We start from the raw sequence: 15,596 nt of genomic DNA on the forward strand, positions 1-15,596 counted from the left end.
TTTTGATAGTTTTTTTGATGTTGAAACAAAACAAGTATTTGTGCAAGTATTTGCTAAAAACTTCGTTTGCTTAAAGATTAAACAAACAAAATTATATTAAAAGTTCTTTGTGTTCAATAGATAGCATAACAATTTTATCATATTTATTAAACACAAAGAACCTTTAGTATAACTTCGTTTGCTTAAACTTATATATATATATATATATATATATATATATATATATATATATATATATATATATATATATATATATATATATATATATATATATATATATATATATATGTATATATATATATATATATATATATATATATATATATATATATATATATATTTGAGTTGATTTTTTGCAATAAATGTTTGGTCAGGTCATAATGATCACCCAGCTACTGGTAACATTTAGTCCAATACAACCATGCCACATGGTTGTACGAGATGTTAGACATCCTGCTGCCTTCTAGAGTTTGCTTTTATAAGTAAAGGTAGAGGGAAGTTAACTCTGACATAAAATACCCCCTGCCTTAGGGCTCTTGGTTGAAGAGAAGTTAGAGATAGTATCTCAAAAAAAGTACTCATATTGAACACGTTGTAATTGCACATGGCTACTGTCTTGTAGATGTACTTCTTTTGCAAAAACTTTACTAAGACCATTCTTTATTTATTTGGCTGCCATAGATATAAACTTATGTTACATTGTTTCCTGGTTATGATGATGAACATCATCATAACCAGGAAACAATTTCACAACTCAAACAGGTTACATTCAAAAGATCAGGCAGGATCTCTTCTGTGACAGCTTTTTGCTCAATGTGACTGGTGATTTTTAATCCTAACAAAAGTCAGTTGTTTACTGCTAATAACTATCACAATGTTGTATCCTTTTGTTGATGAATGGAAGCACTTTTACCGAGTCCACTAATTTTCATCTTCCTGAGTTAATGAGTCGTAAATCTTATTTACAAATCATTACAAAGTATCTGATATGGCGGACTCTTAATTGTGCTCACCATTTTAGTTATGTTTAATAGATAGGGTAAAATTTTTATGCTATCTATTAAACATAAAGAACTTTTAATAGTACATCAATTGGTTAATCTTTAGGCAAACAAAGTTTTTATTTAGCGAAAATTTCAACTCCTAATTGTGAAATTTTACTAAGCGAAATTTAAAACTTTTAATTGTGCTCACCATTTTCTTACACCATATTCCATTCTCTACCGTTATAAATTTCTTATTCATCCCACTATGGAAGACAATTGTCACATTTGGTCTTGTTATTCTAATGATTCCCTTTCTCTACTAGACAAGGTTCACAAATGTTTGTAAATATAGTTGGATCTTCTCCAGCTTACTAGGTTTAGTTCCTTCACGCTCTAAAAATTATTATTTCTTGTACATTAAAGGTTGGAGTTCTTTCCTGTTCTCGTGTTTTAAATCATATGATTTGCAATTTTTTAATTTTGTCTTTTTTATCTTAACTTTTTTCAACAATTCTTGCTCTTTTACTTTGTCTTTTTTTGCTTAAAATTAACATTTTTACTTTGTTTTTGTCACTACCAACAATGCAAGCACACTATTTAATTTAGTAATTTTTGATAATAACCTTTGCCTTTTTCTTAGTTTAAAAAATGAAAACTTTTGAAATGTCTTTGACTCTATTTAATTCCTAAATTAAATAGGTTTCATTTTTTATATATATTGCAAAAAGTTTCATTCAAGAACAATCTAGAGAAAAAAAATGTTTGTTCTCTCAGATTGTTCTTGTTTAAAAAAAATTTGAAAGAAGCAATTACAAATAAAAATTGCAATTTTTTTGGAAAGTGAAAACCATGGGATAAAGTGAGACACGATTAGAAACTTCTGCAAAAAATTGCTTGATGCAGTTTATGCTTGCCCAAGATGAATACTTTTGTAGATATACCATCTCTAGCTTTTACTCAACAAGAGCCCCAAGCCAGGGGTGATTTAAATCTGAGTAACATTTTTTACATTCATTTGTTACTTTCCCTATGAAAGCAAATCATACAAGACAACTTGATATAGACCAGATCTTGCCTTTCTCAGCCTTTTACCTCACTTATCTCTCTCAGTCCTTTAACTCCAAAACATGAACTTTGATGTTTGCAGTGGAGAGATGAGTTGAGCTCTGTACCGCCAGGAGTCTTTAGTCATTCTGGAATCACTTGGATTTACATAAAAACAAGTCAACTACAGCATATGATTATTGTGTATATTATTTGTGTATATGTGTCTTCTTATCCACTTTTGTTTTTTAATTATTGGTGTTTGCAAAAATTTGGAAAAAGTTTGGGTTTTCAACCTTTTTGTAGTGAGATCTATTTTTTTGAAATAATTATTTTGAATAATTAAAATGGTGTAGGCAACAGGCTGTGATACAGATAGCAATGATGCATTCCTGAAAAGCAATGCTATCCATTATTTATCAGGCTCTCTGAAACACCATCGCCATCTCCGAAATCACTATCTCTGAACTACCATCAGTGAATATAGTGTGTCCTTGATGATTGAAATATAATACTAAGTTTATTTAACATAAATCCTAAACAAGGAAGTAGCAACAATAAATTTAATCACAGTTTAAAAACAATTTTAAATCGTATCTCACTGATGATGTTTTTTAAACAAATATGTATTCAAAATTTATATCTATAAAAATATATAAAGTTTGTATGAAGTTAATTGTTTGTATTTCAAAATTGGACAACTACAATTGAACACAGTTTATGATTTTGTTGTGTGTTTATCAAGAGTTTTATCAAATATTTTTTAAGATTTTTCTTTTGGTTTTTTGAAGGCTATATTTTAAATAATTTGCAACAATGCAAGATATTCTAAATGAAAAATTTTGTGATTTCAATGTTGCAGAAAAGGCTGTGATGCATTACTGCAATACCCATTTTCACCCAATAAGAGTTGATTACAAGGAAAAATTTGAAAGTTACAATAAGAAAGTGAAACAAGAATCACAAATTAAAAATCAACCTTTAGATTCAATATATGCATGCAGGTTTACATTTATATTTATGTTTTTTAGTATTTTTAATTACTAAACTTTGTGGTGTATTTATATCTATTTTACTATATATGGATTTCCTTTAAAAAAAAAATACTTACAAAATAATCATAAAAGAATCTTTTTATTTACAATTACAATTACTATCTTTTAAAAAATAGTGTTTTTCATATATTTTTCATGTTTACAGATGGACATGCAAACATTTTGGCCATCAAAAACCTTATCTTATGAAGAAAAATCAAGGTAAGCGTAATAATCAGGCGATACTTCCATGTGGCTGCAAAATGTTTATTTATGTTTTGTATGACAACCAACAACAATGCTATGGTGTTAAAAAATTGTTTCTTGAACACAACCATCCATATGGTATAGAAGAATTTTCTATGTACAGTTCACAGCGTCAACCAAAAGGATTGTTAGAACAGCAGACATTGATGTTGATTGAACATGGGGCAAATACAGCACTTGTGACAGATAGCCTTAATAGAAGCGGTTTGAAAACTAAACCTAGAGATATTTACAACATAAAACAAAAGCTTAAATTCAAAGGTTAGTTATTTTTCTATATACAGTGGTGTGAAAGATATTAGAATCACAATATGTTTTTTGTCTAATTTAGCAATTGTCATGATATATTTAATTTATTCAACAGAGTAACTCTTCAATTATTCAATTTTTTCAATAATTAATTCAATAATTATTCAACAGAGTAACTGGTTTGAGTTCCTTTTTAGTTTCAGAAAACTATTTTAAAAATGCTGTTGGAAAACAATTTGATTATTCTTTGAGTTGAAAAAGAACAATTTTAATTAATTTTGTAAATTGTTTATATGTTGTGTATTTATGTATATAAAAAATATTTAATGTATTTATTTTTTTGCATTTTTCTCTGTCAATTTAGTTGTTATTGCTTTTTCTATATCTTGATATTTACTTTTTTTTAACTGATGAGTCAACTAATCAAGTCCTTGATAACTAGTGCCAAAACGTTCAACGTTGTTCTGATTAGAAACACTTTCCCAACAGCCTGGTGAAAAATGTGAAGCATCCAACATCAGTAATGATGTGGTCTTTAATCTCAGTCCATGTTGTTGAAAGGCTGTATATAGTGAAGGGCACAATAAGACAGCAACTTGTACTTTATGTCAAACTTACTTGTGTTCTGAGTTCTAACCTGGATGTTTATTTTTTATTTTCTAAGTGTTACTGTTATTGAATCAATATTGAACTGATGTTAAACTAAAATTAAACTATTGAATTTTTCAAGTAATAAACTATAAACTAAACTATAAAATGGCATCATCAGTTTGAGATCAGTCATCATCAGTTCTGCTCCTAAGCACTAGCTTATTGGAAAGCCAATTTCTCAGTTACTACATCAAGATTACCATGTATGCTGGATGTACTTTAACTGTTCTAGTTTCATCATTTAAGTGAAGGAAAACTGAAATGAAAACTGTCCAACCTGCAACAGAACTATCTAGTTTTAAAGGTACACAGAACACGGCAATAAAAACACGACAGGATGAAAGATGACATGTTTGAAGGTGATCTTAAAGAAGCGATTGATATTGCGACTAAGGGTCTGCATTTGAAATAAAAAGTCTTGTTAAACTCATTTTAGCAAAACAAGACAAGACAATACCAAGACAAATCGAGACAAGACCATTTCAGTCTTGTCTTGAAAAGTCTTGAATGAATCAAGACCAACCTTAAAAAATAACTAGTAATTCAAGAAATAACAAGACTTTTCTTGGTATTTTTTAAATCAAGACTAGACTAATAACCCTGAAAAATTTCTAAGTTGAGTTCACAAATTTGACCTTGTACTAAGGGGTCATCAATAAAGTACATTACGCTAATTGGGGCGGGGTAGGGGAAGCAAAATTTTGTGAACTGGGTCTGTATATATATATATATATTTATATATATATATATATATATATATATAAATATATATATTTATATATATGTATACATTTATATATATATATATTTATATATATTTATATATATATATATATATATATATATATATATATATATATATATATATATATATATATATATATATATATATATAATTAGGTTCTGCACTATATTAAATAAAGACAGTGCTGGATTTTACAGGCAGTCTTTATCACATTGATGCTAATTCAGATGGACAAGTTGAATGCATAACTTGGACAACAACTGAGCAAATAATGCTCCTGCAAAAATTTCCCGATGTAATAATGATGGATGGCACTTATAAGGCAACTTATTTGTTTTCTTTTTCTCAATTGATTTTTTTTTCTCTTTTATTTTACAAAATATAATGCATTGTTTTTTTATTAGGAGCTGATTTTTTTTTACATATAATACTTAATTCCATTAACAAATGTATAGGTAAATAATCTCTCCATGCCTCTATACACACTTGCTGTAGTAGATCAACACGGGATGGGGCGACCTGTAATACAATCAATAGTGTATCGTGAGGATCAAGCTCATCTTAGAATGTTTCTGATACGATCACATGAATGGGCTGGTTTTAATACATTTTCAACATCCATTTTTGTAATTGATAAGGCTCAAGCTGAAATCTCAGTGTTGCAGGCTGTTTTCCCAGATAATCATATTTTGCTTTGTCGATTTCATGTATCCAAAGCATTTGTACATGAAATAAAAAAAAGTAATTTGATAAGTAATGACAAAGAATCTTTATATAAGGTTAGTTCTAAATAGTTTTAGTTAATTGTATTAAAAAAGCAATCAATAAAAAAGTAATAAAAATTAAAATAATGCTTTGAAAGTTGTCAACTTTTTTGACAATAGATGTTCCATGACTTTGACAGTCGTGGAACACTAATGCTTGTTGTATGCCTTGTATAAATGCAAGTAATTTTATTTTAATTTCTTACATTTAATTTATTTTCATACATTTGTTTTATTGTTAATTGTTTTTGAATATTATTTACATATCTTAATTGTAAGGCTACAAAAAGGTTGTTATATGGTAACCAGCAAACATGTGATGAAGCTTTGTTGCATATACAAGAGACATTCCCAGAGTTTTATACATACTTAACAAATAACTGGTTGATGATGGCTGACATGTTCATGGGCTACAAAAGAAAAGGGCTACTCCACATCGATAATCACACCAATAATAGATTGGAACGGTTTGATGATTTGTTTTCTATTTTGTTATAAGATTAATTGTTAGTTAATAATACTTTACCAAATTTGTAGGTATCACAGAACTTTAAAAGATGTTGGTTTGACATCGTGTATGTCACCAGGTAATCTTATTAGCAAAATAATAAAGATAAATAGAGTTCAACTTGAAAAATCAAAACATGCTGATTTTGATCAGCGTCTTAAAATAAACACTAAGCTTCCAGAATTCCAGAAAATTTTATGCTCATGCAATCTCGTCATTCATTTTACAACATATGGTTGAACAGTATAATTTAAGTCAAAAGGAAGGATATAGTTTACAAGAGGTAAGTGTTTTTAATCTTTTTTTAAGATTGCTCTGATTTATTTAGCAATTTTATTCATAATAGATACAATTTGTAACAAAAGTTTAAAATTGATTTTTTTTATACTTACATTAATTAAAATTATTATATACTTATATTAATTATAGATACTTATATTATTTAAGATTAATTATAGATTAATTATTTATAGCTTAATTAAGATTAATTATATAAGATTAATTAAGATTAATTATAGATACTTATATTAGTTAAGATTATTTTATACTTATATAAATTATTTTTATACTTATATTAATAAGTACGATTTATTTTATTTTAACGTGTTATAAAATATGAGGTTAAAATATTTTCAGGAAAATAATTGCTTGCAAGTTAGATACAATGGTTGTTTGTTTCCCCTTCAAAACTGGACTTGCCAATGTGATAACGCTGCTGGTTATGGAGTTCCATGCTCTCATGCTTTCTTTGCTATTAGAGAAAAAAATATGAACTTATCTGATCTAGATCTTATTCATAAAAGGCACTAATTATTTTTGATTTGTATTAACAGTAGTAGTACGTTAAAAAATATTTAAAATGAATAAAATAATTTTAGGTGGTTTGTTCCTACCCATCAAATGGCAAATGTAAACCAAGGGGACAATTTATCTAATTCATGCATGACCTTTTCAATTCAACCAGTGGCATTATGTAATTCCACTGTTAAAGAAAGATATAATACAGCTTTGAGCCATTTGCAGCCTTTGGCATCTATCTTATCTGAATTTACACCAAGTAAGTTTGATTTAGCTATTAAATGGCTGGAATCAGTTTACCAACAATGCATATCTGGAGAGTGGGAACTGCAGGTAAAAATAATAAAATCCATAATTATTTTAATAAATATAAATCATTTTATTTAATAAGTTAAACACGAGTTATACTTGCACAAGGCTGGGGCCAATATAATCAATGAAGCATTTTTTCATTTAATTTTTATTGTAACTCTCTCAACTCTGAAATACAATCTCCAAAGCTGTTAAATGAAGATGCAAGTTAAACAACATATTTCTAGGTCGTGTTGAACTGTAAACCACTTGATAATGAAGCAAGAATCTATTATACTACCTCATTAAATCTCCTAATAAATCATTTACATTTATTTTCTTAATGTGCAATTCATCATGACTTGTAATCATAATGCTATTTAAATTTTGTACAGGTTCAACAGCATCATTCTGAAGATGATGTTATTTCAGAAAATCTTTTTCAGACAAATGTTGAAATATTTCCTGAAAGTTCTTCTGCAACATTAGAATGTGTTTTGCCTGTATCACCTAAAGTTTACAAACAAAGTCTACAAACAAACTCTGTAACTACATCAAACATTTCCCCAACAATTACATGTGAGACTCTTCATGTTGAAAGATTGCAGACAAATGTTGAAATATTTCCTGAAAGTTCTTTATCTGCAACATTGGAATGTGTTTTGCCTGTGTCATCTCAAATTTCTATACAAAAAAACTCTGAAACTACATCAAAAACTTTTCCAACAATCACTTTTCCAACAATCACTTGTGAGGCTCTTCCTATTGAAAAAAGGTATACCACTCGAATTTTAGAAGACATTGACATTGTATTACGTAAACCACAGCGCTTTCCCCCAGGTCGACCAGCTGTAAAAAAACAGACTTTTTTACAATGTAACAAAACCTCTTGAGAAACTTGGGGTTTATGAAAAAGATTTTATTCGTTTAACTTGGTTCGTCAAAGATTCTATTGCAAAAAATTCATTACAAAGTGGTAGTAAAATCTCAAGTAATGATCTTTCTCCTACTGTACCTTATATCGTTAATGATAAAAGAGCTAATTTACATGAGCTTAAACAATATTTTGATGAATCTGCTTGGGCTGAAATTGAAGTACAATGTAAGAGCACTTCATCCGATAGTTGGCCATGTTATCATTGTCAACAAATTCAATCAGCCAGTAAACTTCAAAAGTGGATTCAGTGCGATCACTGTTTATATTGGTACCATTACTATTGTGTTGGTATTTTAAGAAAACCTAAAAGTCACTGGTTTTGTATGGATTGCAAAACCTAATTGAAAACATTATAAATATATATATATATATTTATATATATATATAAATATATATATATATAAATATATATATATATAAATATATATATATGTAAATATAAACCTATATATATGTATATATATATATATATATATATATTTATCTTTATATATATATATACTGAACAATATATATATATATATATATATATATATATATATATATATATATATATATATATATACATGCATGTGTGTATATATATAAAATATATATATATATATATATATATATATATATAATATATATGTATGTATTAAAATTAAAATGATAGTTTAATATATTAGCATGTATATTAATATAACTTAACGATAAGTAGATACTAATTATAATTTGTCTTTTATTTAAAACTTGTTAAAATTTAACTTTGACATTTTTTAGACTTTTTAGCGTTAATTGACATATCCTGTTAATATCGGCACACCAAAAGAACTACGGTTAAACAGAATTTATGTGTTTTTTTAAATACAATTCATTTATGCAAGACTATAACTTGATTAACATATTACGTACCTGTTAGTCATTAGTTACTCTCTGCAGTAGTGCTGGAAGGTATGATAACATAACTGCAAGGTAAACAGCTTTAAACCTTTCATTCATTATATGAAAGACTGTATAAAGCTGTCTTGACTATTAGCTAAGCTCTGTGACATAAGCGCAACTTAGAGGTTCCTTCTAGAAATGTTTTATTTCTATTTTGTTATTGGAATGGTTATAATGTACGCTTTATAATGTATACTAAATATATATATATATATAATATATAATAAATTTTATAAAAATTATATTATACTAAATTATGAATTTAAGTGTAAAGTGAATAGAATAATTCTTTAAGAATGGAAATTTTCGTAATATGATCTAACTTTATTATTAATTTAATTATCACAATATGTAATTGTCAATCATGTTGTTGTAATATTGAAACTGCTCCAAAGGTAATAAAAATAAACTCTATTAACTATAAACTATATTATCTTATTATTATTAAACTATAAACTATATTATCTTATATCTCTATTAACTATAAAGTAATAAACTATAAACTATATTATCTTATTGTGCGACTTTAAGTTAGCACTTTATCAAGCAAGCTTTCACCTATTAAAATTATTTCCAAGTACCTATTAGTTAAACTTTCCCCTTTATTAAGGAAGTTTTTTTTCTTCTCCATATTAAAAAGCCAGGGATTGTTGACTGTGTTTTATATATAGATTTGTACATTTATGTTCATTTGCTCAACCTAAGTAGTTAAACTTCCTCCAATTTCATGGGGATCCTTCTCCGCATACACATTTTTGCACCACAAATGTGTATCTAAAGAATTTAGTGCATTTAAACTAAACAATTAAATTACCACTTAAATTTTCGAAATTACTACATATCATCTATCCTTAAAGATGACTAAAAAGTGTCCTAAATAAATTAAAAAGTGTATGCAATATGGTTTACATTGTGACAAGAGATATTTATAAAAGATGCCACGAATATTTGGCAACACTTAATTATATTGAGGGCTCCCACCTGCTTTGTTGTAGTGTATAAGTCAACTACTCTATGGGCATTTATGAATAGTTTGTCTTACAGCATACATTATTTGTTGACTGAATATTTTACCTATAGTTAAAATATTTAGTATTATTTGTTGACAAATATTTTAACTATAGTTATGCCTAAAAGTTTCATACTCTTCAAACCATTCAGAAAAGTTCAAAACTAACCAGCTCAGGTATACCTTGCACCTCTGAGGAAATTTCAGAAAATGCTATAGATTGAATTAGTATAGAAAACTCTAAACTTATTAAAAACGTTATTTTTACGACAATCTGAACTTAAAGCATGGTTTAACTTTAATGAGTAAGACAATTAAACGATTGCCTTTTTTATAAAGTCGCCGAATATTCGTGACATAACTAATATTTATCTTTAATCTATATTCGACATTTGGCATTTTTTTGTAAACACAGCCAAAATGCTTTTAAAAAACCGGTAAGTTTTCAAAAAATATAGCCAAAATCATATGAAACTTGATGCAAGCTGCCAATATTTATTATAATAAATTATGTTACTTTCCAAGGAAATTATCAAAAATTCGTTATGTATAAGATACGTTGAAAGTAGCCAAAATCACTTCTTAACTTTCGTGAATTTTCACGGAAAATAGCCAAAATCGCTTCTTAATTTCCGTGAATATTCACGGAAAATAGCGAAAACTCTTCATATAAAGTTCCGTGAATTTTCACGGAAAATAGCCAAAATCGTTTCTTAATTTCCGTGAATTTTCACGGAAAATAGCGAAAACTCCTCATATTAAGTTCCGTGAATTTTCACGGAAAATAGCCAAAATTGCTTCTTAATTTCCGTGAATTTTCACGGAAAATAACATTAAGCGTTTTTAGAATTTAATAAGGAATTATTGTCGTCACACTGTCGTCGGATCTATTAAATTTTGTATTTAAAAAATAATCAAATAAATTGTGTCGACGACACTGTTATTGCTCTAATAGTAAAATAACGTGGTGCAAATCTTCTCTAAACTCAAACAAAAAAAGTTGGGACAGGTAAGTTGTAAAGCTTGGGCAGCATTTGAAACAAAGTGAGGTTGAATATTTATCTTTAACTTTAGAAGCTTCCAACAAAAAAATGCCAAAAATAGAACTTTGCTATTTAACCATTTTATCTGTTATTGTAATATTCCAAGTGTTTGCATATGGTCAGATTAGTTATTGCAATTTGAACATTTTTTTTACTATTGTGTTTTTATAACTTTATTATCATTAGTGAATCCAAGGTGAAACTCTTTGAAGACTTGGTTTAAAAAGTATAAAAATCGAAAGGGCTCACAGGACTGGAATTATGCCCACAAAATTCGACCAATAGTCGTTAAGCTACTGAACTTAAAAAAAAGTGTTATACGCGCTTTTTGTTTTTGACGGGGTAAACTAAAAAACCTGCAAGTATACGCAAATGCTTTTAGATATTTTATTTTCTAATAACCTAATGTGGTTTCTAGCTAATTTGCTTATCTAGTATTACTCCAAGAAATTTCACAGAAAATGCTCTTTTTAATTTTGTTTCGTCAACTTAAATATCTGGAAGTTTTAATGGTAATGTGTCTGACCATGGAAGTATAAAACAGATATAAACAAGTATAAAACTGTTTTATACTTCCATGGTCTGACTTGATGGTTTTGTGAAAAGAGCGTATTTGCTTTTTTCAATGTTCAGAACTTCAGCCCTCTAGTACTTTTGTGAAACATAGAAGTAAGGAGGTAGGCCTATAGTTTGATAAAGTAGAGTTATTTCCCTATTTGAATATCGGAACTACGCGTGCCAATTTTAAGTGTTCAGGAAAAACACCACTTTTTAACGAGAGATTAAAGATAAACAGTAGGGAATATTTATAAACATCATAAACTTCTTTAACAACCTGAGAACTTATGTTATCAAAGCCCAGACTCTTTTTTGATTATATTGTTTTTAATGCATTTCCAAGGTCATCAGAAGATAAGACAAACTTGTCCATTACAAAGTCCACTTCTTTTAAGTATGATTTAAATGTTTTTTTTACTTTGAGTTATTTTATTAGCTAGTGTCTTTTCGATGTTTATAAAACAATTGTTAAATTTTTCAGCAATCTTGATGTAACTTTTGTGTTTTTTTTCACTTTTGTAATTTTTTAAAATATTTTTCATATTTTGTTTGAAGATATGATGAGGCCTTGTGAAATTCCTTTGTTTTTAAGCTTGACTCTCTCTTCTTGCTTTGTTAATGCTTTTTCATATTCATAACTGAGCTCACATATAAAACGTTTATAAACTTTATTTGCGTCTTTGTAGTTAATGAGTTGTTCCCAGTTTATTAGCGATAAGTGACCGCGAAAAACTTTAATACTATTTTTATTTATTTCTCTCTTTTTTAATATATATATATTATTTTGTTTGGTATCCTGTTAGATTTTTCTTTGCATATTGAATTAAAAGTAAAAAAGATTGGGAAATGACCACTTACATCGGTTTTTATGATCCCACTTTGAGTGTTAATTAATTATAAGGTTGTTTTAGCATTTTAACTAATACAATCTTTAAGTATGGTAAAAATTTAAAAACAATAAAAAAAAAATGGCGGTCTTTTTACGAAATATATATTAACTTAAGGAATGTATATACGTTTACGCGGCAAAAAAAATATATATATCTATTCAATTTTTTAAAGCATTAGCCAAGTACAAGTTGTCTTGTATTGATTTAGATTCGACTTGGTTTACTTAAACCAGTCCAATTTTTATATTTTTTATTATTGCATTTTTAGAGATCTTTTTTTTTTTTTTTTTTTTTTTATACAACTTCAATATATTTACACATTGTTACGTTACTATTACATAATATAATATAATGCAACGTAAGAAATAAAATTATATATAACATAATATTACCACGTATCATAATAAAAAGTGGTTTAACAAATATAACTAAGTATAACGTAAACTAATAGTGTTTCTTATCATAAAAACATGTTGTTGTAAAGGAAAACTCGTAGAAGTCTGAGAAGACTTATCATCGAGTACCTCTTTAAGTGGTTAAATAAAGTCTATTTTATATTTATATATAATCAGAAGGGGTTAAACAGTATACAGTCAGTAATACACATAAATATTTTAGTATAAATTTTGTTGCTAAGTTTAATACATGTCAATATAATTGTTGATATTAAGTATGAGGTGTTTTAATTTATTTTTTAAGTTGGCAGGATTATTTAATACTTTAAGTTCTATTTTTTTTGATATTATTTTGTTATATAGGTACGGACCCCGGTAGGATATAGAAAACCGTGAGAAACTTGTTGTTCTTTTAGGCAGTATGAAGTTGCCTGTTGCTCTTGTTATATATCTATTAGAGTTAACTTGAAAGAAATTATCTAAAAAATACGATGGGACTAGTCCAAGTTTGTATTTAAGCATGAATAGTAGATGTTCATTTGGTAGATGTTCATTTGGTAAACATTTAGAGCATTCAAGGTTTTTTATAAGGGTTCAGCATGGATGAGTTTATCTTTATTATAAAACTAATCTTGATGCGTGTTTTTGACTTATATAAATAGTACTCAATTTGGATTTGTGTGTACTTGCCCATGTAATATTAGCGTACGTAAGATAACTTTGGATGTAAGAAAAATAAAGGGATTTAAGATTATGTTGGAACAACATAGGCTTAACTTTGTAGAGTATCCCAATATTTTTTGAAATTTTGGTGTTTATTGTACTTATATGGGCTTTCCAAGATAAATTTTCGTCAATAAGGATCCCAAGAAATTTAGTTGTTCCTGTTTTTTCAATGTTTACCTTATCTATTTTTATCGAGGGAAGGATAGTTGGTATATTAATTTTTTGTTTTTTGGAATGAAACAGTATTTATTTTGATTTTTCTGTATTTAGTGATAATTTATTTAGTTTCAACCATATATTTAATCTTTTAAGCTCTTTGTTCATACATTCATAAAGATCTTTGATTGAGTTCGAGGAATAAAATAAGTTTGTGTCATCGGCAAACATAATGACATCAAGTTTATCCGAGACATTTGTAAGGTCGTTAATATATAGAAGAAACAGAAGAGGTCCAAGAATGGAACCTTGATGGACACCGCACTCAACTCTTAGTAGTTTTGAGTGTTTATAATTATCTGAAAAAACACATTGTTGTCTGTTACTTAGATAGTTTTTGAACCAGTCAAGGGTTATGTTTTTTATCCCATAGCTTTCCGTTTTTTTAAGTAAGATATCATGATCTACAGTATCAAACGCTTTTGAAAGGTCTATAAAGATGCCTAGAACAAACTGTTTTTTATTAAAAGAATCACATATATTGTTAACTAGATCTAGAATTGCGTGTTCAGTTGAATATTGTTTTTGGAAACCGAATTGCTTTTTATTTAGAATTTTATTTTGGATTAAATATTCATACAATCTGTTATAGATTACTCTTTCGAGAAGCTTAGAAAAGGTAGGGAGTACTGAGATAGGTCTATAATTATTAACTATGTATGTTTCACCTGATTTAAATATTGGTACTACTTTAGCTACTTTAAGCTTGTCTGGTACAACTCCTGTTTTAATCGAAGCCTTAAAAATTTCAAATATTGGTTTATTTATCGTTGTAAAGACATTTGCCACTACTCTACTACAGATATCATCGATACCTGGAGTTTTATTTAATTTTAAGGAATTTAGAGCAACATTAAGTTCTTGGTAGTTTAGATCTTTGTATTTTATTTCGCTCTGGGTATCACTTAGGTATGATTTGAATGAGATGTTAGGAGACTTAATTTTTGAGGCAAGATTAGGGCCAATGTTAACAAAAAATTCGTTGATTTTTTCAGCAATCGTATTTTTGTCACTGTACTCTATATTATCTATGATTATTTGAGCAGGTAAACTATTTGATATTACTTTTTTGTTTCCAATTATTTCTTTTATAGTATTCCATGTTTTTTTAATGTCACCAGTTGCATTTTTTATTTGGTTTGAGTAGTAATTTTTCTTCGAACTTTTTTTTATTTTTTCAAATAAATTTTTGTTTTGTTTGTAAGTATTTAGATTTTTTTCATTTCTATTTTTTAAATACTTGATGTAAAGTTTTTTTGTTTTATTTTTGAAGATTTTTGTATACCTCTGGTAATCCATGGACATTGTAAGTATTTTACTTTTAATTCTTGTTCTTTAATTGGAAAGTGATTATCATAGTGCTTTAAGAATATTTCTATAAATTCATTATAAGCGGAGTTGGTATGCCCAAGGTTGCATTCTTTGTAAATCCTTTCCCACCTTACTGCCGATAGTAAGTCTTTAAACTGTTGAATAGTAAAATTATCAATTTTTCGTTTATAGACTTTGATTTTAGAGTTATAATTTTTTGGATCTTGAAAAAAGGAAAAGTATATCGGAA

At 27.5% G+C, this 15,596-nt stretch overlaps 3 protein-coding genes across 4 annotated transcripts; all 3 read left to right on the forward strand.

Annotated features, from left to right (window-relative positions):
- The first annotated feature begins 2,816 nt into the window (after positions 1 to 2,816).
- LOC136081074 (uncharacterized) lies at positions 2,817 to 3,698 on the forward strand. The gene is made up of 2 exons (XM_065798374.1): positions 2,817 to 3,034; positions 3,231 to 3,698. The coding sequence occupies exons 1-2, from the start codon at positions 2,847 to 2,849 to the stop codon at positions 3,595 to 3,597; spliced, it is 555 nt and encodes a 184-aa protein (XP_065654446.1). The 5' UTR covers positions 2,817 to 2,846; the 3' UTR covers positions 3,598 to 3,698.
- Positions 3,699 to 4,568: 870 nt separating this feature from the next.
- Positions 4,569 to 6,238, forward strand: LOC136081498 (uncharacterized). The gene is made up of 4 exons (XM_065798819.1): positions 4,569 to 4,626; positions 5,174 to 5,298; positions 5,432 to 5,755; positions 6,020 to 6,238. The coding sequence occupies exons 1-4, from the start codon at positions 4,569 to 4,571 to the stop codon at positions 6,236 to 6,238; spliced, it is 726 nt and encodes a 241-aa protein (XP_065654891.1).
- On the forward strand, positions 5,177 to 8,624 carry LOC136081973 (uncharacterized). 2 transcript variants are annotated; one of them, XM_065800453.1, is made up of 6 exons: positions 5,177 to 5,298; positions 5,432 to 5,755; positions 6,020 to 6,531; positions 6,885 to 7,051; positions 7,127 to 7,379; positions 7,733 to 8,624. In XM_065800453.1, the coding sequence occupies exons 3-6, from the start codon at positions 6,481 to 6,483 to the stop codon at positions 8,228 to 8,230; spliced, it is 969 nt and encodes a 322-aa protein (XP_065656525.1). In that variant the 5' UTR covers positions 5,177 to 5,298; positions 5,432 to 5,755; positions 6,020 to 6,480; the 3' UTR covers positions 8,231 to 8,624. The 2 variants fall into 2 exon arrangements, with proteins under 2 accessions (XP_065656525.1, XP_065656526.1); XM_065800454.1 differs by having other exon boundaries at positions 5,432 to 6,327.
- The last annotated feature ends 6,972 nt before the right edge of the window (positions 8,625 to 15,596 follow it).

Source organism: Hydra vulgaris, chromosome 06 (assembly GCF_038396675.1).
Source record: "Hydra vulgaris chromosome 06, alternate assembly HydraT2T_AEP".
NCBI lineage: Eukaryota > Metazoa > Cnidaria > Hydrozoa > Anthoathecata > Hydridae > Hydra > Hydra vulgaris.

Coding starts and splice junctions, on each gene's coding strand:
- LOC136081973 (XM_065800453.1), top strand. CDS start 6,481: ATGGTTGAACAGTATAATTTAAGTCAAAAGGAAGGATATAGTTTACAA. Junction 6,532..6,884: donor AAGGATATAGTTTACAAGAG/GTAAGTGTTTTT, acceptor AAATATTTTCAG/GAAAATAATTGCTTGCAAGT. Junction 7,052..7,126: donor CTAGATCTTATTCATAAAAG/GCACTAATTATT, acceptor AAATAATTTTAG/GTGGTTTGTTCCTACCCATC.
- LOC136081498 (XM_065798819.1), top strand. CDS start 4,569: ATGAAAGATGACATGTTTGAAGGTGATCTTAAAGAAGCGATTGATATT. Junction 4,627..5,173: donor GATTGATATTGCGACTAAGG/GTCTGCATTTGA, acceptor TGGATTTTACAG/GCAGTCTTTATCACATTGAT. Junction 5,299..5,431: donor TGATGGATGGCACTTATAAG/GCAACTTATTTG, acceptor ACAAATGTATAG/GTAAATAATCTCTCCATGCC.
- LOC136081074 (XM_065798374.1), top strand. CDS start 2,847: ATGCAAGATATTCTAAATGAAAAATTTTGTGATTTCAATGTTGCAGAA. Junction 3,035..3,230: donor GATTCAATATATGCATGCAG/GTTTACATTTAT, acceptor TCATGTTTACAG/ATGGACATGCAAACATTTTG.